At 45.5% G+C, this 22772-nt stretch overlaps 2 protein-coding genes across 2 annotated transcripts in view; both read right to left on the bottom strand.

Annotated features, from left to right (window-relative positions):
* Positions 1-10071, bottom strand: part of LOC130380461 (E3 ubiquitin-protein ligase TRIM39-like) — a 106686-nt gene extending 96615 nt beyond the window's left edge. The window contains exon 1 of the mRNA XM_056587680.1: positions 9950-10071. The gene's annotated coding sequence lies outside the window, so the exon portion shown is untranslated. The remainder of the gene's footprint in view (positions 1-9949) is intronic.
* LOC130380465 (E3 ubiquitin-protein ligase TRIM39-like) lies at positions 5817-9942 on the bottom strand. The gene has a single exon (XM_056587688.1). The coding sequence runs from the start codon at positions 9837-9839 to the stop codon at positions 8220-8222; it is 1620 nt and encodes a 539-aa protein (XP_056443663.1). The 5' UTR covers positions 9840-9942; the 3' UTR covers positions 5817-8219.
* Positions 10072-22772: the final 12701 nt, after the last annotated feature.

The raw sequence follows: 22772 nt of genomic DNA, 5'->3' as shown, positions 1-22772 counted from the left end.
ATAAGACCGAAATTTGTTTCAGACCGGATATTTTTTTCGTATGTCATGGAAAAGCATTCCCAGTGGTCCACTCAATAACATCTAAGTGATCTTTCAGGATATATTGTGTACGGTTTCCTCATAGTCTCCACATAGTTGATTTGCACATTCCCCAAAGTCGCTCAGGGTTTTGTGTGTGCACCTGTAATTGGATCAACAAAACATTCTCTACGGTTAACAGTTAGATGAGTGTAACCTTCATCATGAAGACGGCGGTATGATATACATCTATCTGAAATGTTGGAGCTTCCTTGACAAATGTGCCTATTTATGATGGGGAGGGGATGACTGGCTGAGCGGTGAGACACTATCTTCCTGTCCTTCTTGATGCCCAACATTCCAAACACCCGGAACTCCAGAGACTTGCCCGTCCTCTGTACTGAAATTCCCCTAACCAGTCATCATTATTGTTATGTCATGAATGTGTAATGAAGTACTGAAACAACAACACCAATGACGACCTTAACAAAAAAGAGAATGTTGCTGTAATCATAGTATAAAAGATCAGGGAATGAATCAAGGCTCAACATTTCAGGTGTTTTCTCAAGAATGTATCTTAAGGAAGAGCAGCACAGGAGTAATATCATGTCATTTCTTAAAATGAGCCTTACTCTCCCCCATCATAATGATAACGAGATCTAATGAAATAATAATATGATAGGCTACACTACAGATTGACACAATATCTTTACAACATATTTAGGGCATCTAGTGGCATGTTTACATCTGGATTCAGTATTCCAAAAGGCCTTGTTCATTAACCACCTGTTAAGCCTCATGGCTTCTTTGGGGCACTCTCTAAACTGTATTCGGCTTAAGCACTAATGCTGAGACACCATGATGTATTCCAGGCTAAACAATGCACACCAACATGACGACCAGTCCGGTTTCACATTTCCTGTTAGAAGCGAGAATACGTGGGTGGTTTTAGTTTAGTGAGAGGCGAAGTTCGGGCTCCACTTGCCATTTTGACCTAATTTAATATATATCTTTTACAATGATTGCCGTAGCCATCAAGATCTGTGCTAGCGGTGCAAATGTGCTAGCCGCTATGTAAACAGCACTCGGTGGGCCACTAGTTGCCTCGCCTTAATTAGGTGAGTGATGCATGCAGCGCTCAACTATTGTTCTACATAAGTTTTATTCATTTTTTCTTGATTATTCTCTGCAAACTTTGGGACCTATCTCCGTCCTCAATTTTTCACCTAGAAATTCCATTGAAATTGTAAAATATTCAGAATAGCTTGGAATCGCGCGCTTCATTTCAGATTTTTTAAATATTTTACACTTTTTAAGATATTCTACTTTAAAATATTATCTTTTTTTTAACATTGGAGTCAATGGGAGGCCTCTGGTACTGCAACTGTTTAATTTTCAACCGTTTCCCTTAATTCAACCATTAAACAAATCTCCACACTTGTATCTTCAATAATATCCAAACGGAATTTCGATATCATTTAAACTTTTTAGTTTTAATTTCATACCGGCTCCATTTTCAGTTGGTCTCATGTATTTACGTTGACGCTAGAGCTTGAGGACGTTCAGCAGTGTTTGCAGATTGGGTGTTTTTTCCCGCTGGTTTTGGCTGCTTTTGGAGGAGGTTCAGGCAGTGTTGCGAGATTGGGCTGATTTTTCCCGCTCTATTGTGCTACTTTTAATCACACACCAGCTCGCTATTCTCTTAAAGGCACACACACCCACAACCACACACGCGCACACACACACACACACACACACACACACACACACACACACACACATACACATACACATACACATACACACACACACACACTCTAACACACAATAACATAATTCACCACACCACTGCTATCTATCCTTGTTCATTTACTTGACAGGGAAGGAGGAAAAAACGCAGAAAAAAATGCGGAATTCCAACTATGACACTCCAGTGATCGACATGACTATCCACCAGTCTGTGTTTACTAGCCGCCTACTATCTTAAGTAGGCGTTGCAAGCACCTCTGTGTTGTAACTGGCAATGATGCACAAGCCTATAGTTATGTAATGCTTAAAATTAAAATAATTGACCGTGGGACCTGGTTTTGTCTTTGTACTTGGTTTTGGTTCAGTGCAGTAACCTGAATGCCATTTTGAATCTTTTCTGTATATTGCTTGACGGTTTGCTATTCAAAATTAATAAACCTGCATTAATGATATCTTGGCTGTCTTCTAACTACTAGTCTGCTGTAATGACTTAACTAACTGTGAAGAGGGTGCAACTTTAGGAGAGGGAACATATTTTGATTTAATAAGACTTAGTTAATAGTTAATACAGGTCATATTACCACAAACTATACTAATTCAGAGTAATAAAGAGGCAATTACTTTTCTTGTGCTATTGCCCCTTTACAAGGCCCCAATGATGCCTTGGTTATTAGCATTGTTACTCATACCCAATAACGGCTTTATTGACAGTAATTCAACAATAATTAGGAGGTTATATCGGGTGAAATCTTAATTGATGGAGTAGTAAGGGTGAAATAAGGTTATACAGAATAAGGTATTAATATGTGTCTAATAATTACAAAAAAAGGGCCAGTATGTTACCAATAGGCCTATTAATAAGCACCAAGATAATGGAAAATATGTGTACCTTAATATAAAGTGTTACCCTTCACTATTCAGAGACAACACAGTCAATGCCAGTGCAGGGACAGCAAAACAAACCTAAAATCTGCCATGGAATTTAACAATTATGCTTAACACTTCAGACGACACAACATTTAACACAAATGAGGGTTAGATGGTTAGCAAGGAGTGGATTTCCTTTGGGTGCCGCTCCTCCCAAATTCTCCCTAACGTTTTATTTTCTTCGCTTTGAGCTCGCAAGAAAGGCCAAGTCTGCTGGCGGTGTGATGCGCTGCACATGCTACTTATATTTGAGTTTGGTTTTCATTTTAATAAACGGTGACTCAACAATTCCAGGAATCCTTTGGGTTATTTGAATCGCTAGTTCCTGGTGGAGCTTGGCAGTTGGTGCCGCACCTTCAGAAAACCACAGAACGGCCCGTAGTTCACGGAAGGATCTGAATTCATAAATTCAGGACTTTTAATCGATAATTCAACATCTTTTGTCCACCATTTATAGATCGGTTTGCATTTTTTTCTATTTGATGACTCCCTCTCTAGGTGAAACACCTGCTGGTTCAGGCACCACCTCTGATTGGCTGATAGGGTGACCCGGTCACCTGCTGATTAGGCGCTGATGCGACACACCTGTCCTGGGCTTAGGACTGTTGAGGGGCTCAGGGGACCCGGTTGGTTGGTTTGTTTAGACTCCTCGTCCAAAGGATCCCAAAAGTCCTCCCTGAGCAGCCCAGACCTGGGCCTTCATCTCACTGGACGCTCTGCGTACAAACGCCTGATAATGGTCATGTTTTGTTGCATTTGGCAAACATGATTTTCTATAGTTGTAAGTGAGAGAAGGTTTAGGAACCATACAGAATAGCCTCATACAACTAGTCTTGTTTTTAATGCCATTGAGACTTCGTATAGCACCAAAAAAAAAATCAATGTTTTTTTTTTCTTATCCCATCTCAAGTAGTTCTTCCTGCAAAGTCTTTCACAATTTAACTTCTTTTTAAATGGAGTATGTACGGCGGGGGTGATTCCCTAAACCAGGCGGTCGGTGGCTTGTCCAAAGCGGGTGACGTCCACTCAGCTGGAGTTCAGCACCTTGGAGAGCGACAGCAGAAGACGTCTCCCACTCTGTCTGCTGGGGCTATCCTCGACACACCTGCCACCCAGTGGCGTCTTTGCATTAGGGGCCAGTGGGGCACGGCCCCACCAGAGAACGCTGCTGTGCAGGGCACGATTATACTTTTATTTTTTCAAAAATGTCATTGAGCATAAGTTAATAATACATTAATTGTTAATAATTAATTATATGTCTGCAGTTTTAATTTGATGAACGCAATTGTTGTAGTGTAGTAGTTGTGTGTGAAATAGTTCGTTGCTCCGTCTCGTCTGTTCCGCTCAGTGGGGCCCAGCCGAGATGGCCCTGTCTGCTGCAGTGTAGAAAACTGGTGCTGTTGCGCGAGCAAGCGCGTGCGCAGCGCCCGCTTCTGTTTCGGCGGTGGGGCCAGAAGTTTAGGGCCCCAAAGCTCTTCTCATTGGCTGATTTGTAGAAAGGGCGGGTTTACGGCGGGCCGATCAGATCTTGCTAGCTAGCTAACGTAGTTACTGTTACAGTTACAGTTACTGTTACAGTAAATAACAACAAATGGACGTTTCATTCATTAAATGATGAATCGTGTTGAGTATCTGTCTCAAGTGAGATTTAGCACTTGAACAGAAGTTGGAGATAAAACGTTTGGGACCACATCGCCCGACGGATTTAATCATTATTCAAGAGGGAAAGGACAAGAATAGATCGTTCAACCAGGAGTGGTTCAAGCGGAAAAAAATGCTTGTGTTTCACCTCAGCCACACAAAGGAGACCAGACAGCACTGTCCTTAAAGCACAGGTAATTACCATCTTAGCCCAAACTTACTTAAATTTTCACCCAGGATTATCCAGGTCTGAATAGGCAACCACTCTATCAGGCTAGATTCATTGTTAATTGTACAGTATGGTGGCCTGCAAACTTAATACAACTTAAACCATACTTCTTCTTTTTTTGGTATATTGTGAGTGGTGGCTTTGTATATTGATTGCTGTGTAAAGGGTGTGCGCCGTTGTGTTTTTATTGTTGCCACGTTGTTGATTTCTTGAGTTTTGATATTGTGAGATCTTGAACGCTGCCATTTGGTGGTGCTATTGCTATAATAGCCTAATATATGTCGTCAGATTCGCGTTTGAGTGATGGCATTATTCAGCAGCAATTTTGGTCCCCTCTGTCACTTGCTACTGTTTTTGTTGTGATGGTAGTAATATGTGGTATTTCTGGATTGCGTTATAATATTTTCCTGCATGGGCCCCACCAGAGTTTCCAAACCAAAATCGCCACTGCTGCCACCAAAGGCGCGTTCACGCTCCTGGTGATAACGAGACGGCTCGCCAGTGATGACGCTCACGCCAGACTTGCCATTGATATCACCCGTGATATGATGGTTGATTCTTTTATATTAAGTAAAACGTTAATGTTCCGCCATGTTCATGTGCGTCACTAGCAAACCTTACGTCACCATCTGGGCAAGTCTGTTATCAAAATTTGGCCCGATTTGCCGAACCGAAGTAGAATTATAACAGCGTCATGAGGTGTCATTCACGCGAACTTTCCGATTTTCATTTGAATCAACGATGCAATGCCAATAATGTGTGTATATAACTGTGTGTGAGAACGAGACTGCAGACGATTCTCACCTGAACGGCTGATCAAAATAAATGAAGATAAAAATTAAGTAGTTTGTACCTTAATCATGCGATAAAATGCAAAAGAAAAAGAGAATCATTTCTCACAATATTAAATAAATAGTCAATTTAGGTGTACTACAAAATAGTAGGATTAGGGGCCCACAAAGAACGTCCCGCCCCTCTGTGGTGATACCCGCTCCCGCCACTGGGTGTCGCTCATAACATTGATTATGGGACTGCTGCTGGGATGCCCCAGGGCACAGGAAGTAGACTATAGCAAAGACAAGTGAAACTTGTATTTACACACATGAGAGAGGATGAAGAGAAGAGATTGGAAGGACAGAGGAGAAACTAAGAGGAGAGGATGGAGAGGAGAGGAGAGCTGACAAGACAAAGTCACGGTACTCACACAGATGAGGAGAATCATTACATGTAGTCAATGAGACCTTTGTGTAAGTGTGTTACACATGTTGGGTTGTTGTATGGTGGACATTAAAAATTTAACGACTCCTTAGCTTTTTTCCATTTTTATTTAAATCTTTAAAGTGTTGCCATGGATTCATACATTTTATTGTGTTCATTCATGATTCAGAAGAAAAGTACTGATCCGATTATTATGGTGCAGTGCACATTAATCCCTGAAACTAGTTCTACATAACTTCAAACATAAGCACTTGTATAGCAGTAACCTTTAAAAAAAAACATGAGAAAAAAACAATGAAGAATATCCTGTACTGTAATAATTAACAATGGGTTATGTTTGATGATAGTGAGGGATATTTTAATGAAATGTTTGTTAAATTACAGCAGTAAGACATTAATGCACTTCTCTCAGATATCATATAGAGTTTATAATTCAAGAAACATTGTTTGAATATATTTTTATTAAACAAAGGTCCACAAAGTGTTTTATATATTGCACAACTTGAAAAAATACTCAATCTGAGGCTCCAGAAACAAATATGTGATATTTCCAAATTAGATATATGGACAGACGGGACAGACGGACAGGCAGGCAGAAAGAGGGGGAGAGCCCTAAGCCCTCTATAGGACAAGGAAACTTACCACTAAAACCAAGAGGGAAGGAACCCAGAGACAGACCCCAGAAGAGGGATCCTCCATCCCCTGAAGCTCGTATTTTCAGTCTTTTGTGGTACCCCGCTCCCCCAATGAGCCGGGTTCCAGGTAAGAATCACACGTTAAGCGAGGGTTAAGCCGAAATCGGCATTTATTGCATACATCTTAGACAATAATATAATCGCGGTCTCTAGGGCCTCCGTGAGCCTCTAGTCGCTCGGGGACCTGAGCGCTTCCTTCCTCCTCGCTCCCGTTCCTGCCAAATGCGAGTCCTCGTGCTCCTTTTAAAGTGTCTTCCTGGCTGTCCAGTCAGGTGTCTCCCATCTCGCTGATTGGGGTTCAACGGGAGTTCTCCGTCGGTGGCTGGTGGATGACGATAGTATTTGCCGTCCGTCTGGACCAAGTTTAAGGGGTGATACGCCACACTCCTCCACCACTTGATTAGGCCCCCGGTAGTAGGGGAACCCGCCCAGGCAGTTATCGCGTCGGGACAAGGCGTCAGCGTCGGTCTGCTCGCGGCGGTCCTGGTTGCCCGTTAGGTCCTGCAGCTTGCGGTTCCTCTCCTTGTCCGCTGCCTTCAGCTTCTCGTGCTCCGCCCTCAAGCGCTCCTGCTCCAGAGAGATCTTCTGGTTCCGATCCTGCAGCTCTGTGATCTACTTCTCCTTGCCGTCCAGCTCGTCCCTCAGTCTGCTGATCTGCTTCTGGTGGGCCTCCCTGTGAGGCATGATCTGCTTCTTGTGGGCCTCCCTGTGAGGCACGATCTGCTTCTGGTGGGCTATCGGACAATCCCTCCCGATCAGGAGCGGCACTGGGAGGTGTGCTACGATCCCTGCCCTAGCCGTGAACACCCCCTGTGGTGTCCAGATGACTACATGGCAGGTCCCGTAGGTTCGGGTGTCCCCGTGTACACCTCCATGGGCGGAGGAGGGTGACCACGCTGCCGGTGTCCAATATGGCCTGCGTCTCTTTATTCATAACCCTTGCAGGTCCCTCTCTCTTGCGACGGCGACGGCGGCGTCTCTTGCGGCGGCGGCGTCTCTTGCGGCGGAGGCGTCTCTTGCAACCCTCCCCTCTCTCTTTGTGTCCAGGTTATACATGCTATTATGGTTTATGATTTGATATTTAGTCAACACTGGTAGTTTATTTTAGGCTTATCTCCCATACTAAATGTGTTTGCGTACGAGTCCGCTTGAGTTTTACCAGAACGAACGATCAAAATAAATGCGGTGGTGGGAACAACTAAAGCACCACGTGTATGGCGACACATTAGTACCATAAAGCACTCATGTGATAAAACATGCATTTGGGCGTATTATATCATATCACACGCGTAGATATTAATTGCGAGCGCGCAAATTATCTCTGCGCGCGCGCGCACTCAGAGCGCTACTCCCCGAGCGAGGAAAACAGCTCCTCGAGAGCATTACCTCGTTGCAAGCGAGAGCGGGATATAACTTTGGTCGCACCAAACAGCCTCAGCCTCTCGCGAATGATATTCTGCTCTCGCGCGCAAATTTAGTTTTGGCACTATGGGGTTTCTGAAGCGCGATATTTGATTGACAGCCCTCCTCAGCCCTCCTCTCATTCAATTCTGAATTGTACGGTAAATGGCTGAAACGATAGTTACGTATTGTAACATTAGATTCTATGAGTATAGGCGCAGCAATGACAGCAGTACAACATTAATGCAGTTCTCTCAGATCTCACATAGTAGAGATTATATTTCAGGTAACAACAATTAGTTGTTTTGGTTGTTTGATTATTTTATCATCAAACAAAGGTCCTAGTCTGTTTGATGGACAGGTGAGATGATCAGGGGGGCAGAGTTTATACCAAATTCATGATCACATGGACAGAGTAATGGATAAAGAGGCTCACTGAAGGTGCAGCCAGTAGCAGAGTAGATACAAACCCTGGCTTCCACATCATAGAAGGAGACCAGACCCTCATCATAATCAACAAACACCCCCACCTTCTGGAGCTCAGCTCTCAGAGGGAGACGGACAGCAGGGTCATCTCTAAATACCAACCCATCCTTTTTGAAGTGAAAAGTCCAGTAACCCATTTTTGGGGTCACTATGATCCGTTCTTTTCTGGTAATGGACTCTCTGGCCACTCCTAAACACCATTCAGTCTTGTCTTTAACCTGGACCTCAAAGTAAAAACTCCCAGAGAAGTTCTGCCTCGTGAGAACATACATTTGATGTTTAAATCTCTTAGGGTTGTCTGTGAGTTTCTTCCTTACACCTCCATAATATACTTGTTTTCCATCCTCAGTCAGGATGAGCTTGGGATGAGCTGTATCAGGATCCAGAGTCACATCTACTTCATACTGCTGGACCCTCTTCAGTTCAGCATCACACAGCTTCCTCATCTCCATGCTCAGTGTCTCCTCCAGCTGATCCAGGGATCTCCTCAAGGTCCCTACGTATGACGGAGGACAGACCTCCACCGTCGTCCAGTCCCTGGTGGCTGGAGCGTCCTTCAGGGATCTGAAGGCCTGGAGGAAGTGGAGGTGGTCTTTAGTGTGTGAGAGCTGCTTCCCCTCTGAGCTTCTATTGGTCAGATCTTCTATTTCCTGCTCCAGCTCTTTGATGAGGCCTTCAGCTTGTTTCTCTGTGGATTTCAGTCTCTCTTTAACCATTTTGTTGAGATCATCCTGGCACTTTTCAATGCAGCGCATCAAAGCGGCGAGGACCTGTACACCATCAGCTATCTCTCTGTCTGCGTCTACTTTGCTGCGTTTGACTGTGTCTTTAATCTCCTGAATATGTCTTTGTCTCTCCTGGATCATCTGCTGAACTTCAGACTCTATCTTCCCCAGCTGGGCCGTCTTCACTTGATATTCCTCCTTTAGAGGTACAACAGGATGTGACTTATGGTCTGTCTCTGTGCAATACTGACACACACACACCTGTTCAGTCTGGCAGAAGAGCTCCAGAAGTCTGTCGTGTTTCTTACACATCCTGTCTTCCAGACGGTCCATAGGCTCGACCAGCCGATGTTTCTTCAGGACTGTGACTCTCTGATGTGGCTCCAGGTGGGGTTGGCAGAACGACATAAAACACACTAGGCAGGACTTCACAGCCTTCAGCGGGGTCCCAGTACAGACGTCACAGGGAACATCTGCTGGTTCAACACAAGGCTGCTCTTCTACTCGTACGGATGTTTTAAACTGAGCGACCAGCTCTGATAAGAGGGTATTGACTCGTGGATAGGGTCTACTTTGAAAAAGCTCGTTGCAAACAGGACATTTGTACCGGACTTGTCCATCCCAGAACTTAGTAATACAGGTTCTGCAGAAGTTGTGTCCACATGGAGTGGAAACTGGACTGCTGAACACATCCAGGCATATAGAACATGAAAAGTTCTCTTCAAACCAGGGAGCGTTTGCACAGGCCATACCTAGACACAGACGACAGGGTTTTTGTATTGAGCAATCCCATTATTTTTGTTATTCCATAATGGCAAAAGTGGTTTTAACTTATCTCAAAGTTGTAATGCTTTACTCACCTTGTTGTTGTTGCTGTCTGTCGGACTATGTAATGCGTGTTATATTTATCCTAGAAGAGAGAACTGCTTACGCGTCGGGGTGCTTTAGGTTTCGTTTCCTCAACATAACGTCATCTCCCCTCCTCCCCTAACACCTGACTCCGCCCCCACGGCACGTGAGTGCACTGCATTAATTCACCGTGTCGGCCTCTTCAAATGCGTTGATGTGTGTTCTCTTCTTTCTGGAGTTAAAGAGAGCCGGTGCAGAACGAGAGGCATTGTGGTGATTTAGTGGTTATAAGCAACTTTAACTGGGATCATCGGTGTAGATCTAATCGGGTTTCCGGGGCTTCCCCGAATTCTTTAAATCCAACCCGATAAAATCCGATTTTCGACAGAAACAGACAACGAGCAGTTTTTTATCGCTACGCTGCTGTAGGAGCTCTCCTCGATGTGCACGCGCACAGTGCACCGTACTAGAGCAGCAGAGCTGAGAGCAGCAGACTGCGACACAGTCTGGTCAGTGGGGGATTTCCTTTTCCTTTTGGAACGTTTGCCCCCTTTGAAGTACTAGTGCACCCCCTGCTGGTAAAAGTAGTTCTGACACACACACACACACACACACACACACACACACACACACACACACACACACACACACACACACACACACACACACACACACACACACACACACACACACACACACACACACATTATAAAGGCAATGAATAAAGAAAAAGTGTAATAAAAAATATTAGTTGTGTTCCCGCTGCTCATGGGCTAGAGTTGGAACAACCACCTTGGAGTGTGTGTGTGTGTGTGTGTGTGTGTGTGTGTGTGTGTGTGTGTGTGTGTGTGTGTGTGTGTGTGTGTGTGTGTGTGTGTGTGTGTGTGGTGTAGGAGGAGGAAGGTGGAGAGGGTGGAGGACAGCTGAGGTCGGGGGTGTAGTTGGCCCGGCCGAGCACATGTTGTCCTTGCTTCTGAGGAGGAGGAGGAAGAGGAGGAGGAGGAGGAAGAGGAGGAGGGGGGGGAGGAGGAGGAATGTTGGGGAGGGGGAGGAGGTAGAGGAGGGGGAGGGGGAAGAGGTGAGGATGAGAGAGGGAGGGGGAGGAGGAGGAGGTGGAAGGGGGGGAGAAAGGGTGGAGTTGGAGGAGGAAGGAGGGGTGAAGGAAAAATAAAGGATGGGTAGGGGGAGTGAGGAGGTGGTGAGGGAGGGAGGAGGAGGGAAAGAGGAGGAGGAGGAGGAGATAAGAGAGAGGAAGAAATAATACCTAAACCCTAGAATAACGACGGCCATCCACAGATATGCTAATGAATACGTAATCACGTGTCAGTGTGAACCTTCTTTTTCTCGTGTCTAACTGAATCAACAAAGTCCTTTTTCGATCAAAGCGTCTGCTAAATGACTCAACAGCCGGTCTCCATGGTGACGGATGATGAAGTATTGGCCCCTTTGGGTGCTGGGCCTGCGGTGCGTCCCTGCCGCCCCGGGCCCAGCTCCGATTGGACGCTGGTCGACAGCGGCGAGCTCGATGAGCGCGGGGAAGACGAAGGCCGGCGCGGCACGCGCTGATGAACCAGCCCATGGCCCAAGGTAGCAGACGCCACCTTGGACGCCACCTTGGGCAGCGAGTTCCTGGCGCCGATGCTCAGCGTTGTCACGGTGATCACCGTGGGGACGCCCAAACAAACAATCAAACAAACAAATAAATAGAATCAACACAGAATGAAGAGGGGTTAGAGTTTGATTCTGTCTCTTCTGTCCAGTTACCTCAGTGTGGTGCCCCGTCTAAAGCTAGGGCCCCACTACACGATGCTTTCAACCTGAAGCGATCACTAAACCATTGAGCAGTGCACATTAACCAGTGGCGTGCACCGCTCAGCCAGTCTGCGGACTCACATGACATGTGCTTAACAATATTTGACTAAACAAATCGAAAATATGCTTACTGTTGAAGTTTGTACACAAATCATCTTTATGCGTAACAATGATTGCAGTTTTTGCCAATTGATTGAACACTACAGACACATGCTTAGACCAAAGTAACACAACTCAAAGTTTTTGTTACAATACCTTGAACACATGTAAGGGTTCTACGCAGCTGTAGAAACTCCCCGATGTGCACGTGCATGCGCATTTACACGCGAGCAGCAGACGGCGATGCAGTCTGGCCAGTGGGGGATTTCCTTTCGCTTTAGGAAAGTTTTCCCTGTTTGAAGAACTAGTTAACGCCCTGCTGGTAAAAGTGGGTCATACACACACACACACACACACACACACACACACACACACACACACACACACACACACACACACACACACACACACACACACACACACACACACACACACACACACACACACACACACACACTGTGGCAACCCCACGCCATTGGCCAGGGGCCAGTCGCTTCAGCACCCTCCCCGTGGACGGGTGGTGGAAGGAAGATACCTCCCCCTCCACCCAGCTGCACTAGAGGGAGCATCAAGCGGGCCCAGGCAATCAAGAACATCGGGGGCACCTGGGGGACGAGGACGAGAGAGGAGCTTTAAGGGCTGGGGACGGAGCAGACGGGAGAGAGGGCTGACCGGGAAGAGACGTGTTGTTGACCCGACGTTACTAAAAAGAACGTTTCCCCCCCCCCCCAGGAGTAAGCCGGAGGCGTCAGGTGCTGTTTCCCCGCCGAGTCGCCGACCCCGAGGAAGGGCTGGACCAGGAGGTACCGCACCCTTATTCCCGATTACGGAAGAACCTTAGTTTGTGTATGATTTCCCTTTTTGTGACTGGACTTAAAATAAAACCTGTTGCACCGCAACCCTGCTTCATTCATTAATTCCCGAATCCCCGCCGCCGACGAAAGGGGTTGCCACAACACACACACGCACACGCACACACAGGGAACACGTTTCACATTCGTTGTGACGCGTATTAACTCAACATTCCTTGTTGTTCAAAATGTTTTTGCCTTTATTCAACTTAATAAAACAGGTCAAGTCAGGAGAATGCCTAACAGAAAGGTCCAGGATAAGATAAGCCAATAGGATCACTGTATACAGAGGAACGAGGACCAGCGTTCAGCAGCGCCTTGTTCCCCGTGATAGAAACAAAACATACAGAAACAAAATTAAAACACAAACTACATAAAGTAACTGTTTAGTTCCCCATTCAGGGAGCTAGCTTTGGTTAATTAAAATACATTATCTCCCCCTCATCGCTATATATCTGTTAGACACCGGCACGGACATACACACACACACACACACACAAACACAGGGGCACATACACATTAACACAGGGGCACGTACGTGCCTACACACACACACACACACACACACACACACACACACACACACCTGTCCAGACAAGGTGAAGGCATAAAGGTAAAGGCAAAAAAAGATGAATAAACAAAAATGTGTGTGCGCGTGCATGCACCTGTGTGTGTGTGTGTGTGTGTGTGTGTGTGTGTGTGTGTGTGTGTGTGTGTGTGTGTGTGTGTGTGTGTGTGTGTGTGTAGGGGGAGGTTGGTGGACAGCTGAGGTCGGGGCTGTAGTTGACCCCGGCCGAGGACATGTTGTTGGGTTTCTTGGAGAGCACCATGGGGGCCCGCTGAGGAGGAAGAGGAGGGGGAGGAGGAGGAGGGGGAGAGAGGAGGAGGGGAAGGAGGAGGAGGAGGAGGAGGAGGGGGAGAGAGGAGGAGGAGGAGGGGGAGGAGGGGGAGAGAGGAGGAGGGGAAGGAGGAGGAGGAGGAGGAGGAGGAGGGGGAGAGAGGAGGAGGGGAAGGAGGAGGAGGAGGAGGAGGAGGGGGAGGAGGAGTTATGTAGGAGAGGAGGAGAGGAAGGGTGTGAGTGGAGGTGTTGAGGGACGGGAGGGGTAGGATGAGGAAGGGGAGGAGAAAGGGTGGAGTTGGAGGCGGAAGGAGGGGTGAAGGAAAAAGAAAGGATGGGTAGGGGGAGGGAGGAGGAGGTGAGGGAGGGAGGAGGAGGGGAAGGGAGGAGAAACTAAGATGAGAGGAGGGAGAGGAGGAGAGATGACGAGACAAAGTCACGGTACTCACACATGGGGGGAATCGTTACATGTAGTCACTGTGACCTTTGTGTTGTAGTATGGTGGACCTTAAAAGTGATCGCCTCATCAGATTGTGTTTTCATTCATGATTCTGAAGTATAAACTACTAGTAATGTTTAGATGATTATGATATAAACATACACGTATAACCTCAAAACATGTTTGACGCAGCTGCAGCCATTGACAATTTTATAGCAGTATAATGTTGGGTATATAATGTGGGTTATAATGGGCAATAATTTATAATAGTCAGGCTTCACTACTGAAATTCTCCTTGTTAAATGACAGCAGTACAACATTAATGGAGTTTTCTCAGATCTCACATAGTAGAGATTCTAATTCATGATACAACATTAGTTGTTTTGGATGTTTGAATATTTTATTATCTAACAAAGGTCCTAGTCTGTTTGATTGACAGGTGTGATGATCAGGGGGGCAGAGTTTGTACCTTCATATTTGTGGGGACCTGGGCAGAGGAATGGATAGAGAGGCTCACTGAAGGTGTAGCCAGTAGCAGAGTAGATATGAACCCTGGCTTCCACATCATAGAAGGAGACCAGACCCTCATCATAATCAACAAACACCCCCACCTTCTGGAGCTCAGCTCTCAGAGGGAGACGGACATCAGGGTTATCTCCGAATACCAACCCATCCTTGTAGTAGTTAAGAAACCAGTATCCTGTCTCAGGGGATAATCTGATATCCCCTTTTCTGTTGATGGACTCTCTGGCCACTCCTAAACACCATTGAGTATTGTCTTTAACCTGGACCTCAAAGTAAAATCTCCCTGAGGAGAAGCCTCAGGGAGATTTTACTGCCTCGTGAGGACATATGTACCATTTGTAAATCTCTTAGGGTTGTCTGGGAGTTTTCCAAGTTGTCTGGGAGGATTCCCGCCATCATGTACTTGTTTCCCATCCTCAGACAGGATGAGCCAGTGATGAGCTGTATCAGGATCCAGAGTCACATCTACTTCATACTGCTGGACCATCTTCAGTTCGAGAGGCTCAGACCAGGAAGTGTTGGCACAGGACATTCCTAGACACAGACGACAAATGTATGTATTGAGCAATCCCATTATATTTGTTATTCCATAACGGCAAAAGCGGTTTTAACTTATCTCATAGTTGTGCTGCTTTACTCACCTTGTTGTTTTTTCTGTCTGTCAGACTATTTAATGCGTGTTAGTTACTATCTCCCGAAAGAGAGAACTGCTTCCACGTTGTGGCTCTTTAGGTTTCGTTTCCTCAACCTGACGTCCTCTCCCCTCCTCCCCTAACACCTGGCTCCGCCCCCGAGGTACGTGAGTGCACTACATTCATTCACCTTGTCGGCCTCTTCAAATGCGTTGATGTGTGTTCTCTTCTGTCTGAGTTAAAAGAGAGCCGTTGCAGAACGAGAGACATTGTGGTGATTTAGTGGGGATTTGCGACTGTAACCCTGATTAACCGGCGTTGATCGACCCGGGTTTCCCGTATTTCCCCGAATACTTTCCAACCCTGATGCGATTTTCGACGGAAATAGCAAAGAGCTGTTTATTGGCGCTATACGCTGCTGTAGGAACTCTCCCTGATGTGCACGCGCACAGTGCACACACGAGCAGCAGAGCTGAGAGCAGCAGACAGCGATACAGTCTGGTCAGTCGGGGGATTTTTATTTAATCAACTTAATCAAACAGGTCAAGTCAGGAGAATGCCTAACAGAAATAATGACAAAACAAACTTCATATCTGCCCTGGCATTTAACAATGTCGCATTAGTGCATTATGGGTAGCTCTTAACATGCCAGGGACAGTGTGAAAATCGGATGTGATGGACTCGTCAGTGAAATGTTTGGCGCTGCCGTGTTCTAGCAACGGGACGGCCATATGTTCCTATCCTGACCTCATCTGACTCCCGCGCTGCGTTTGTATCCAGTGGGCGTGGCCTATGACGTATTGGCTCCGGCTTCCTCATCCGTCTAAAGATGCTGCCATATGGTGCGTTTTAATATTCATCCGTCTCGGAGGTCCGAGGACGTTGCCTAGCGACACGCACAAACACGCCCCTTTTCCGAGGACGGCGATCTCGCCATCTCGGTTGAACTCAGTGGTGACCGAGCAAAATTCCGAGACAGAATTCAAGATGGCTGCGCCCATTGTGACTTGAAGTATGAACTGTTTTCAATGTGCTTGGACCACTTTGGTGGTTTAAATGGTAATTTCAATCACTCGTATTACTGCAATACCTTACTGCGTCCGTATCTCTGCCTATGTACACAAATATATTGTATTTGTGTACAGCACTTTGGTCAACTACTGTTGTTTTAAATGTGCTATATAAATAAACTTGACTTGACTTGACTATGGCCTATAGCCTACTTTTATTGGATCGCCTGGTCCTCTGCCAATGCTACCGCGACAGCTTTCCGAACAGCTTTCCGGGTGGCGTCCATGTTTTCCTCCAACGACCGAGCGAAATAATAAAACGCTTGAAGTGTGGGCGTGGCATCAGATCCGAGATCCGAGTCGGTTCGCAGAGAATACTCGAACGCACCAAGAGCATGGACATAATAAAGGATGGACCACGGACTGGCCGCCCATTCATTCCTATACAAACTGCTCAGTGGCGCAGGGTAACATACAGGAGCGATTTGCTTCCGCGTTATGGGGCCAAGACACGTGGCCTAGTCCGTGACGTACCGGATGCATAAATATAGAACGCATGCGAGCCCACTCCCCCACTCCGGTCCAACAACATTATAAAATTATACCGTAATGCACCTGTTCTTTGTCTTTGGATCTTTTGAATAAATTGATCAATACATGATGAATCACAATGATCGCAAGCAGAGGACCGTGAGAGTTATTGAGCAGCAGATGAACCAGTCCAAAAATCGGACACGTTAACGAAGCACTGAACTAGTAGTCAGCTGCAAATATGACTTGACCTCAAAAAAATTCTAACAAAAGGTTTCTCAGTGGTTTACAGTAGTATCAGATGTACTTAAAAACATACTAAAAGTTTACCAAAGTTTGACTCCAAGAAAGGCCCCATTTTCAAAATGGCCGCCGTCAGGTCCTTTAAAATGACCATTACTCCTTTGTTAACCTCCTAGACCAGGAATACTGGTGCCTGATACATGTTTTGGCCATTTAATATTCAAATTAGCATATTTGCATGATAGATAAGGGAAAACAAGTACATTTATACATTAAAGTAATTGGTTACAAGCATATATATGCGAAAAATAAGTCAAATTCCCCTTAAGTAATTGCACATTAGTCGTCACACTCTTCCTCCAATTGAGGTTGATTATAGTGATTCTCACAATTCCCAATTTGACATGGTCCACAAGCAGGCATGCATGGTAGTCCATATGCCCTGCAACTGCACCGTTGTGTTTTGCAGGCAGTTGTGCAATTATAGTGTATCATCTGCAGGAGGCTTTCTGGGGCAGCAGTCTTACTAGTCATAACTGGCAGGAATCGGTTGTCCACCAGTTTCCATCCCCAAACCACTGGGTTCAGGTCACCTTCCTTTCCAATCCACACCATGATCTGGAAGTAAACCCTTTGGCAGTGGTATTTGGTTGCGGACTCAGTTGGAGGCAGACGTTCTGGGCCAACAAATGATTTGGCAGTGGCGATTTTCTTGCTAAAAAGATTGTAACGCAAAGAGGCAAGTGAATCGCTACTCTTTCCGCCAAACAACACTGCCATTGCCTTGGTCCCATGGTCCTCTATGACATTCCTTGCTTGATGTTTGAGCAGAAACACATTTGCACAGGACTGGATGGTTGACTCGCCATTCACGAGTTTCTGGAATGCTGTCTGTTTGCCAACACTAAAAATGCGTGAAGTTGTATCACATCCTGTGAAGGCGTGAACAAACAGCAACTGGGAACACAAGTCACTATCCAGGACTTGTTTCATCTCACTGTTGTACACCTTAGTAGCTTTGGACTTGTCTGAACGAAAATAGAGGCCTCTATTTTTCGTCCCAGCATAGAAGAGGAGAAGAATTTGTAAATCTGTATCCTCCCCTATGAAGGTTGTGGGCTGATGTTCTGAGGCCTTGACTGCAGCTTTGACAATGTCCACGTCTGCGTCACCTGGAGCATTGATAACAGAGCAGCCCTTCTTCTCCAGCTCCTCGTCATAAGATGGATAAGTCCTCGTTTGTTGCAAGATCTGGAAAGGAAATCATCCTTTCTTCCCACAAACTCAGTCTCTGCATTGAAGTTAACAATGGGGTGAGTGTTTTCACCATGTCTCTGATGCGTATTGTCTTTGTGGATGGACCTTCTCTATAACCATCAAAAACGACTGTTGCTTTACCGTAAAGGCGTATGGTAAAGTCTGCATATGACTGTGCAATGGCACCGTAACTGTCACCCTTTTTCCATGCCAAGCGGTGAACCAGGGAACCACCATCAAGGACATAATGCTCAGTTGCTGGGATGGAATCCAGGACAGTTTTGTTTGATTTCTTGCTTGAGAACTCAATGATAGCCTGCACTAGTTGGGGCTTGTTGGCTTTACGGAAGATTTCCCTGCCTTCAAACAGGGCTGAAGGAAATGAGCAGAGCTCATAGCTCATTACATCTTCCAGTGAAAACTGCCCAGTTTTCGACATGATCAGGAACTGTTGGAACAGCAAAGCAGGATCAATGGTTCGGTCTTGGGCAACTTTGACACTGGAGTCATCTGCAAGGGTTTTTGCCCGGTCTTTCCGTTTGAAGGATATTCCGAAAACAGGTTTTCCAATCATCTTTTCAATGATCTCATTGCCAATGCCAACAGTCTCCAACTCATGCACATTCACCTCCTCTTTGGCAACAACACCAGTTACTATGTTTCTCAGGGATGGGTCTGGAGAGAATGGTGTGCAAGAGCTAAGCTTTTCCTTGATCTTTTCTAGATCAGAATGATCTCTTTTTATCCTTGCTTCAGAGGATTCTCGGTGCTGCTCGCTGGTCGTGTATGTGAGGTCATTAAATTCCTGCATGGCGTGGTTGTATTCCGATGTGATGGGTGTAGACATGGTCCACAATGCTCGCATTTCGTCAGTCATTCCACTTCCATGGGTCAAGCCTCCACTGCTTTTCAAGGATCTCATCAGTGTCTGCTCGATGACAAGGTCAGAGCTAAGGCCTGCCCAGAACTGGTTGCTGCGGCGGATCACATGGAAACCCCTGGAAAACTTGTCAAGTACATCAGGGTGTCTGGTGTCGAGTTGGCACATTTCTTGGAGGTAGAAATATGCTGATTTCAGGTAGTTGTAGTGCCCAGCGGCGGCAAATATTGGCAGACAGTCCAACATTGTGCGCAAGTGAATCTTCCAAGATCCTGTACGATCTGCTTTAATCAGAGCTCGGGCTGTCTGCAGCATCTTCTGATAGCATCTTCTAGTTCACCCACAGCCGGAGGTCAGACCTTGTGCTAAGGTCTGACCTCTTCGTGTCCACCTTTTCCTTGATTTTGTTCAGCATATCTGATGCTGCAGCACTCTCCAAAGTTTTTTCTTTCGCTACCATGGATGAATACATCTCTTCAGCTTGGTTCACCAAGGACTCAAACTGTGAGTCATCCTCCTGCAGCTCTGACACAACCATGTGATTGAGACATCTGTCCACCAGCAAATGTCCACGAAAAGCTCTTTGCACTGACTTTCCAGTCATCATGTGCTGGACGGCATTTGATCCATAGACAACTTCCATAATATTCCTGAGTCCTGTTCCTTCCATCAGTGCGCCTATTGCACCAAGTAGGTTCATAAAAGTATGAAAACCTCCAAGCATTAAGACTATGCTTTTCAGGGGACTACTCTGTGGTGCATCCATGATGATCTCTGCTGCTTTCCAGTACAATGGCTGATCAAACGTAATAATTGTTGGAGCTTTGTGTTTGATAGCCAGGTCACAAACAAAATCCAAGGTGGACAAAATACACGTTTTGTCTCCAGAGTACAGGTCAATCATTGGCAGGAACACAACTGATGATTGGCCTGGATGTTCTAGTCCTTGATGAATGATATCCATCATTCCCTGCCACCCAGGGGTTTCTTGTTTGAAGGTCAGTGAGAGCTCCCACAGGACATCAACTGTTCTGTCACAGTTGATAAGTGTTGGGAGGTTGTTGAACGCAATGGTTTGGCGCACATGTTTCGCAAAGCGATATTCGATGATTGGGATTTTACTTTGCCCTGCAAAATCTATGTTGGTAATGTGTCTCCTTGGAATGATATGGTCCTTTTTTCGCCCTGGAGTGATTGCTGCTATGATTCCCATTCCGTGGAAGGTCCCCTTACCATCCTTGACCACAAGGATGTTGTGGTCAACATTGTCACCAGCAAAAAGAAGTGTCATGTCCAACACATCTATGTCATCCGCTAACATATCTGGGGCAACTGAATCTGCTGCATTCTTTTCAAAACGCAAAACTTCCTTGTATGATGAAGCAAATCCCATTCCATGAAGGGTATCCACCAGGAATTGTGATCGATACATATGATGTGCCTGCACTGCAAGGCCAAGTTGTAATGGAGCTACCACAGCACATGGTCGTGCTGCCTGGACAATTGCTTGTCCTATTCCTGCAATCTTTCGGCTTGTCTCCTCACCCACAAAAAGTCAAGTTGACTGATCATCTCAATATCAATGTTTTCCTAGACTTAAAAGTCTTGCACATGCCCCCCCCCCCCCCAAAAAAAAAACAAAAACATTAAGGTAGGCCTATGTATCGAACTGTGGGTCAAACATTGTGATACAAACCAAATTGTGAGATTGGTGTACCGTTACAGCCCTAGTAATCTCATAAAATCATGTATTCCATAGGTATATAATTATGCCAGGGCAATTTAAACACCTCCAATGAATTCCTAGACCCAAAAAACATGGGATTAGACACCAAGATTACTTTGCTAGGTAAAAAAATGAAGCAGTTAGGATATTTCAAGGACTTCCTGCCCATCTTGGACGCCATCTTGAAATTTACAACTTTCTAGTGGTCAAACTTTGGTAAACTTTTAGTATGTTACTAAGGACACCTAATACTACAAGAAATAGCTGAGAAACCTTTTGTTAGAATTTTTTTGAGGTTAGGTGTTTTTTTTTCATATATGCAGCCGCCTATAGGCCCTCTCGGATGCCATTTGTTTCACTACGACTCCTTTCAGCTGCACACCCCTCTTCCCCAGCGAGATAACAGCTAATAAAACGCTTGAGGTGGCGTTTTGAAAAGAAAAAACTTAAATTTTTTTAGGACATGGCATGAAGGTAATTATGAGCCTTTGATTGATATCCAGACATTTTTTGCGGAGACACATTCCTGTTCCCCACTTGTATTGGAGTGAACGGAGATATCTACTTCTAGGTCCCATGATTTGAGGGACCCGTCCACAGCCCGCTTAAACAGCTGCAATACCAGGCTTGGCCGCTGAGCACTGGTGGATTGCGGAAGTATGCAGTTTTCCGAGAGGGGTCTGGCTGCAGACATCCACCCACACGCTCCAAACATCCACCCACAGGCACTTCCGCTGCAGACAGAAACATCCACCCACACGCCGGAAATTGCGTGCTGGTGGATGTCTGGAGCGCGATTTGCACATTATTCAACAGCGCCCCCTCGGGTCACACTTTTCGGTGGGTCGCAGAATTCGGTGTAACAACGGGACTCACTGCTCGAAGATGTGACGTTCGGCTCAGCTGCACTTGGAGGTTATGGTAGGTGACTATTCAAAACACAGCGATACAATTATAAATGCACGAGACTTGCATTTCTTTTCCGATCTATTAGTTTCATTAAGTTTAGATTTTTTCATCAAACAAATAACAGAACGTTACACCAATATGAAGCATTTGTTGTTTTAATCCACACTGATGGTGGCAAACGCTAGCTAGGTGTCATTTTTGTAAAATAGGCAAATGTTTTTTGCAAACGTTGTGTAGCCTATAGTCGGTCTTATTAAACGATTTTAGATTTGTCGATGTGTTGGGAGCATAAACGATTTTAAGATTTGGACTTTTGACAGTCATCTGTAGTCCAAAACTACGACGGAGTATTCGGGCCCCACGAAGAAAAAAAATATTTTGCCGTGACGAGATTAAAATCGACACGTCGACATTAAACTCGAAATGTCCAGAATAAAGTTGAATTTTCATACCGACTTTAATCTCTTTAGCAGCGGATGACACGAAGTAGTCATCCGCTGTAGTAGTGCGGCATTGCCATCAGTGGTTGCATTGACGGTTTTAGTCGCTATATTGTTTGGATGGAGGCCTACACCACAAACAATGACCCAAGGGTTATTCCCGACTACTTCGTGTCATCCGCTGAACGCTTGGGAGGATGCCCGGAGCGTCTGCGTGCTGACAGAGGAACGGAAAATGGACACGTCGAGATTAAAGTCGATATGATGTTTCAACTTGATTCTCAACGTTTTGAGTTTAATGTCGACATGTGGACATTAAAGTCGACGTGTCGATTTTAATCTCGTCACGGCAAAAATATTTTTTTTCTTCACGTGTGGCCCTAATACTCCGTCGTAACAGAGTTAAGTTGTAATAAAATAATTACCACGAATTGAATTGACGCAGCTCGTTTCGCTTTAACTAGAGTTGCACCTATCAGCTGTTCATCTCCGCAGCGGTGGCTGAGAAGTGTGATATCATTCTATAGACAAAATCGATCGTTAAATATTCGATCTGCCTGTTTAGTTCATACAATCTGTTTATAACTAAAGAGATCATAGCACTTAGTTCAGTTAAAAGGGGTAAAAGAGATCAAAAATGTA

Source organism: Gadus chalcogrammus, chromosome 4 (assembly GCF_026213295.1).
Source record: "Gadus chalcogrammus isolate NIFS_2021 chromosome 4, NIFS_Gcha_1.0, whole genome shotgun sequence".
Classification (NCBI taxonomy): Eukaryota; Metazoa; Chordata; class Actinopteri; order Gadiformes; family Gadidae; genus Gadus; species Gadus chalcogrammus.
Note: the sequence above shows the minus strand (reverse complement) of the source record. Positions and strands in the feature narration are given on the sequence as shown.

Coding starts and splice junctions, on each gene's coding strand:
- LOC130380465 (XM_056587688.1), bottom strand. CDS start 9,839: ATGGCCTGTGCAAACGCTCCCTGGTTTGAAGAGAACTTTTCATGTTCT.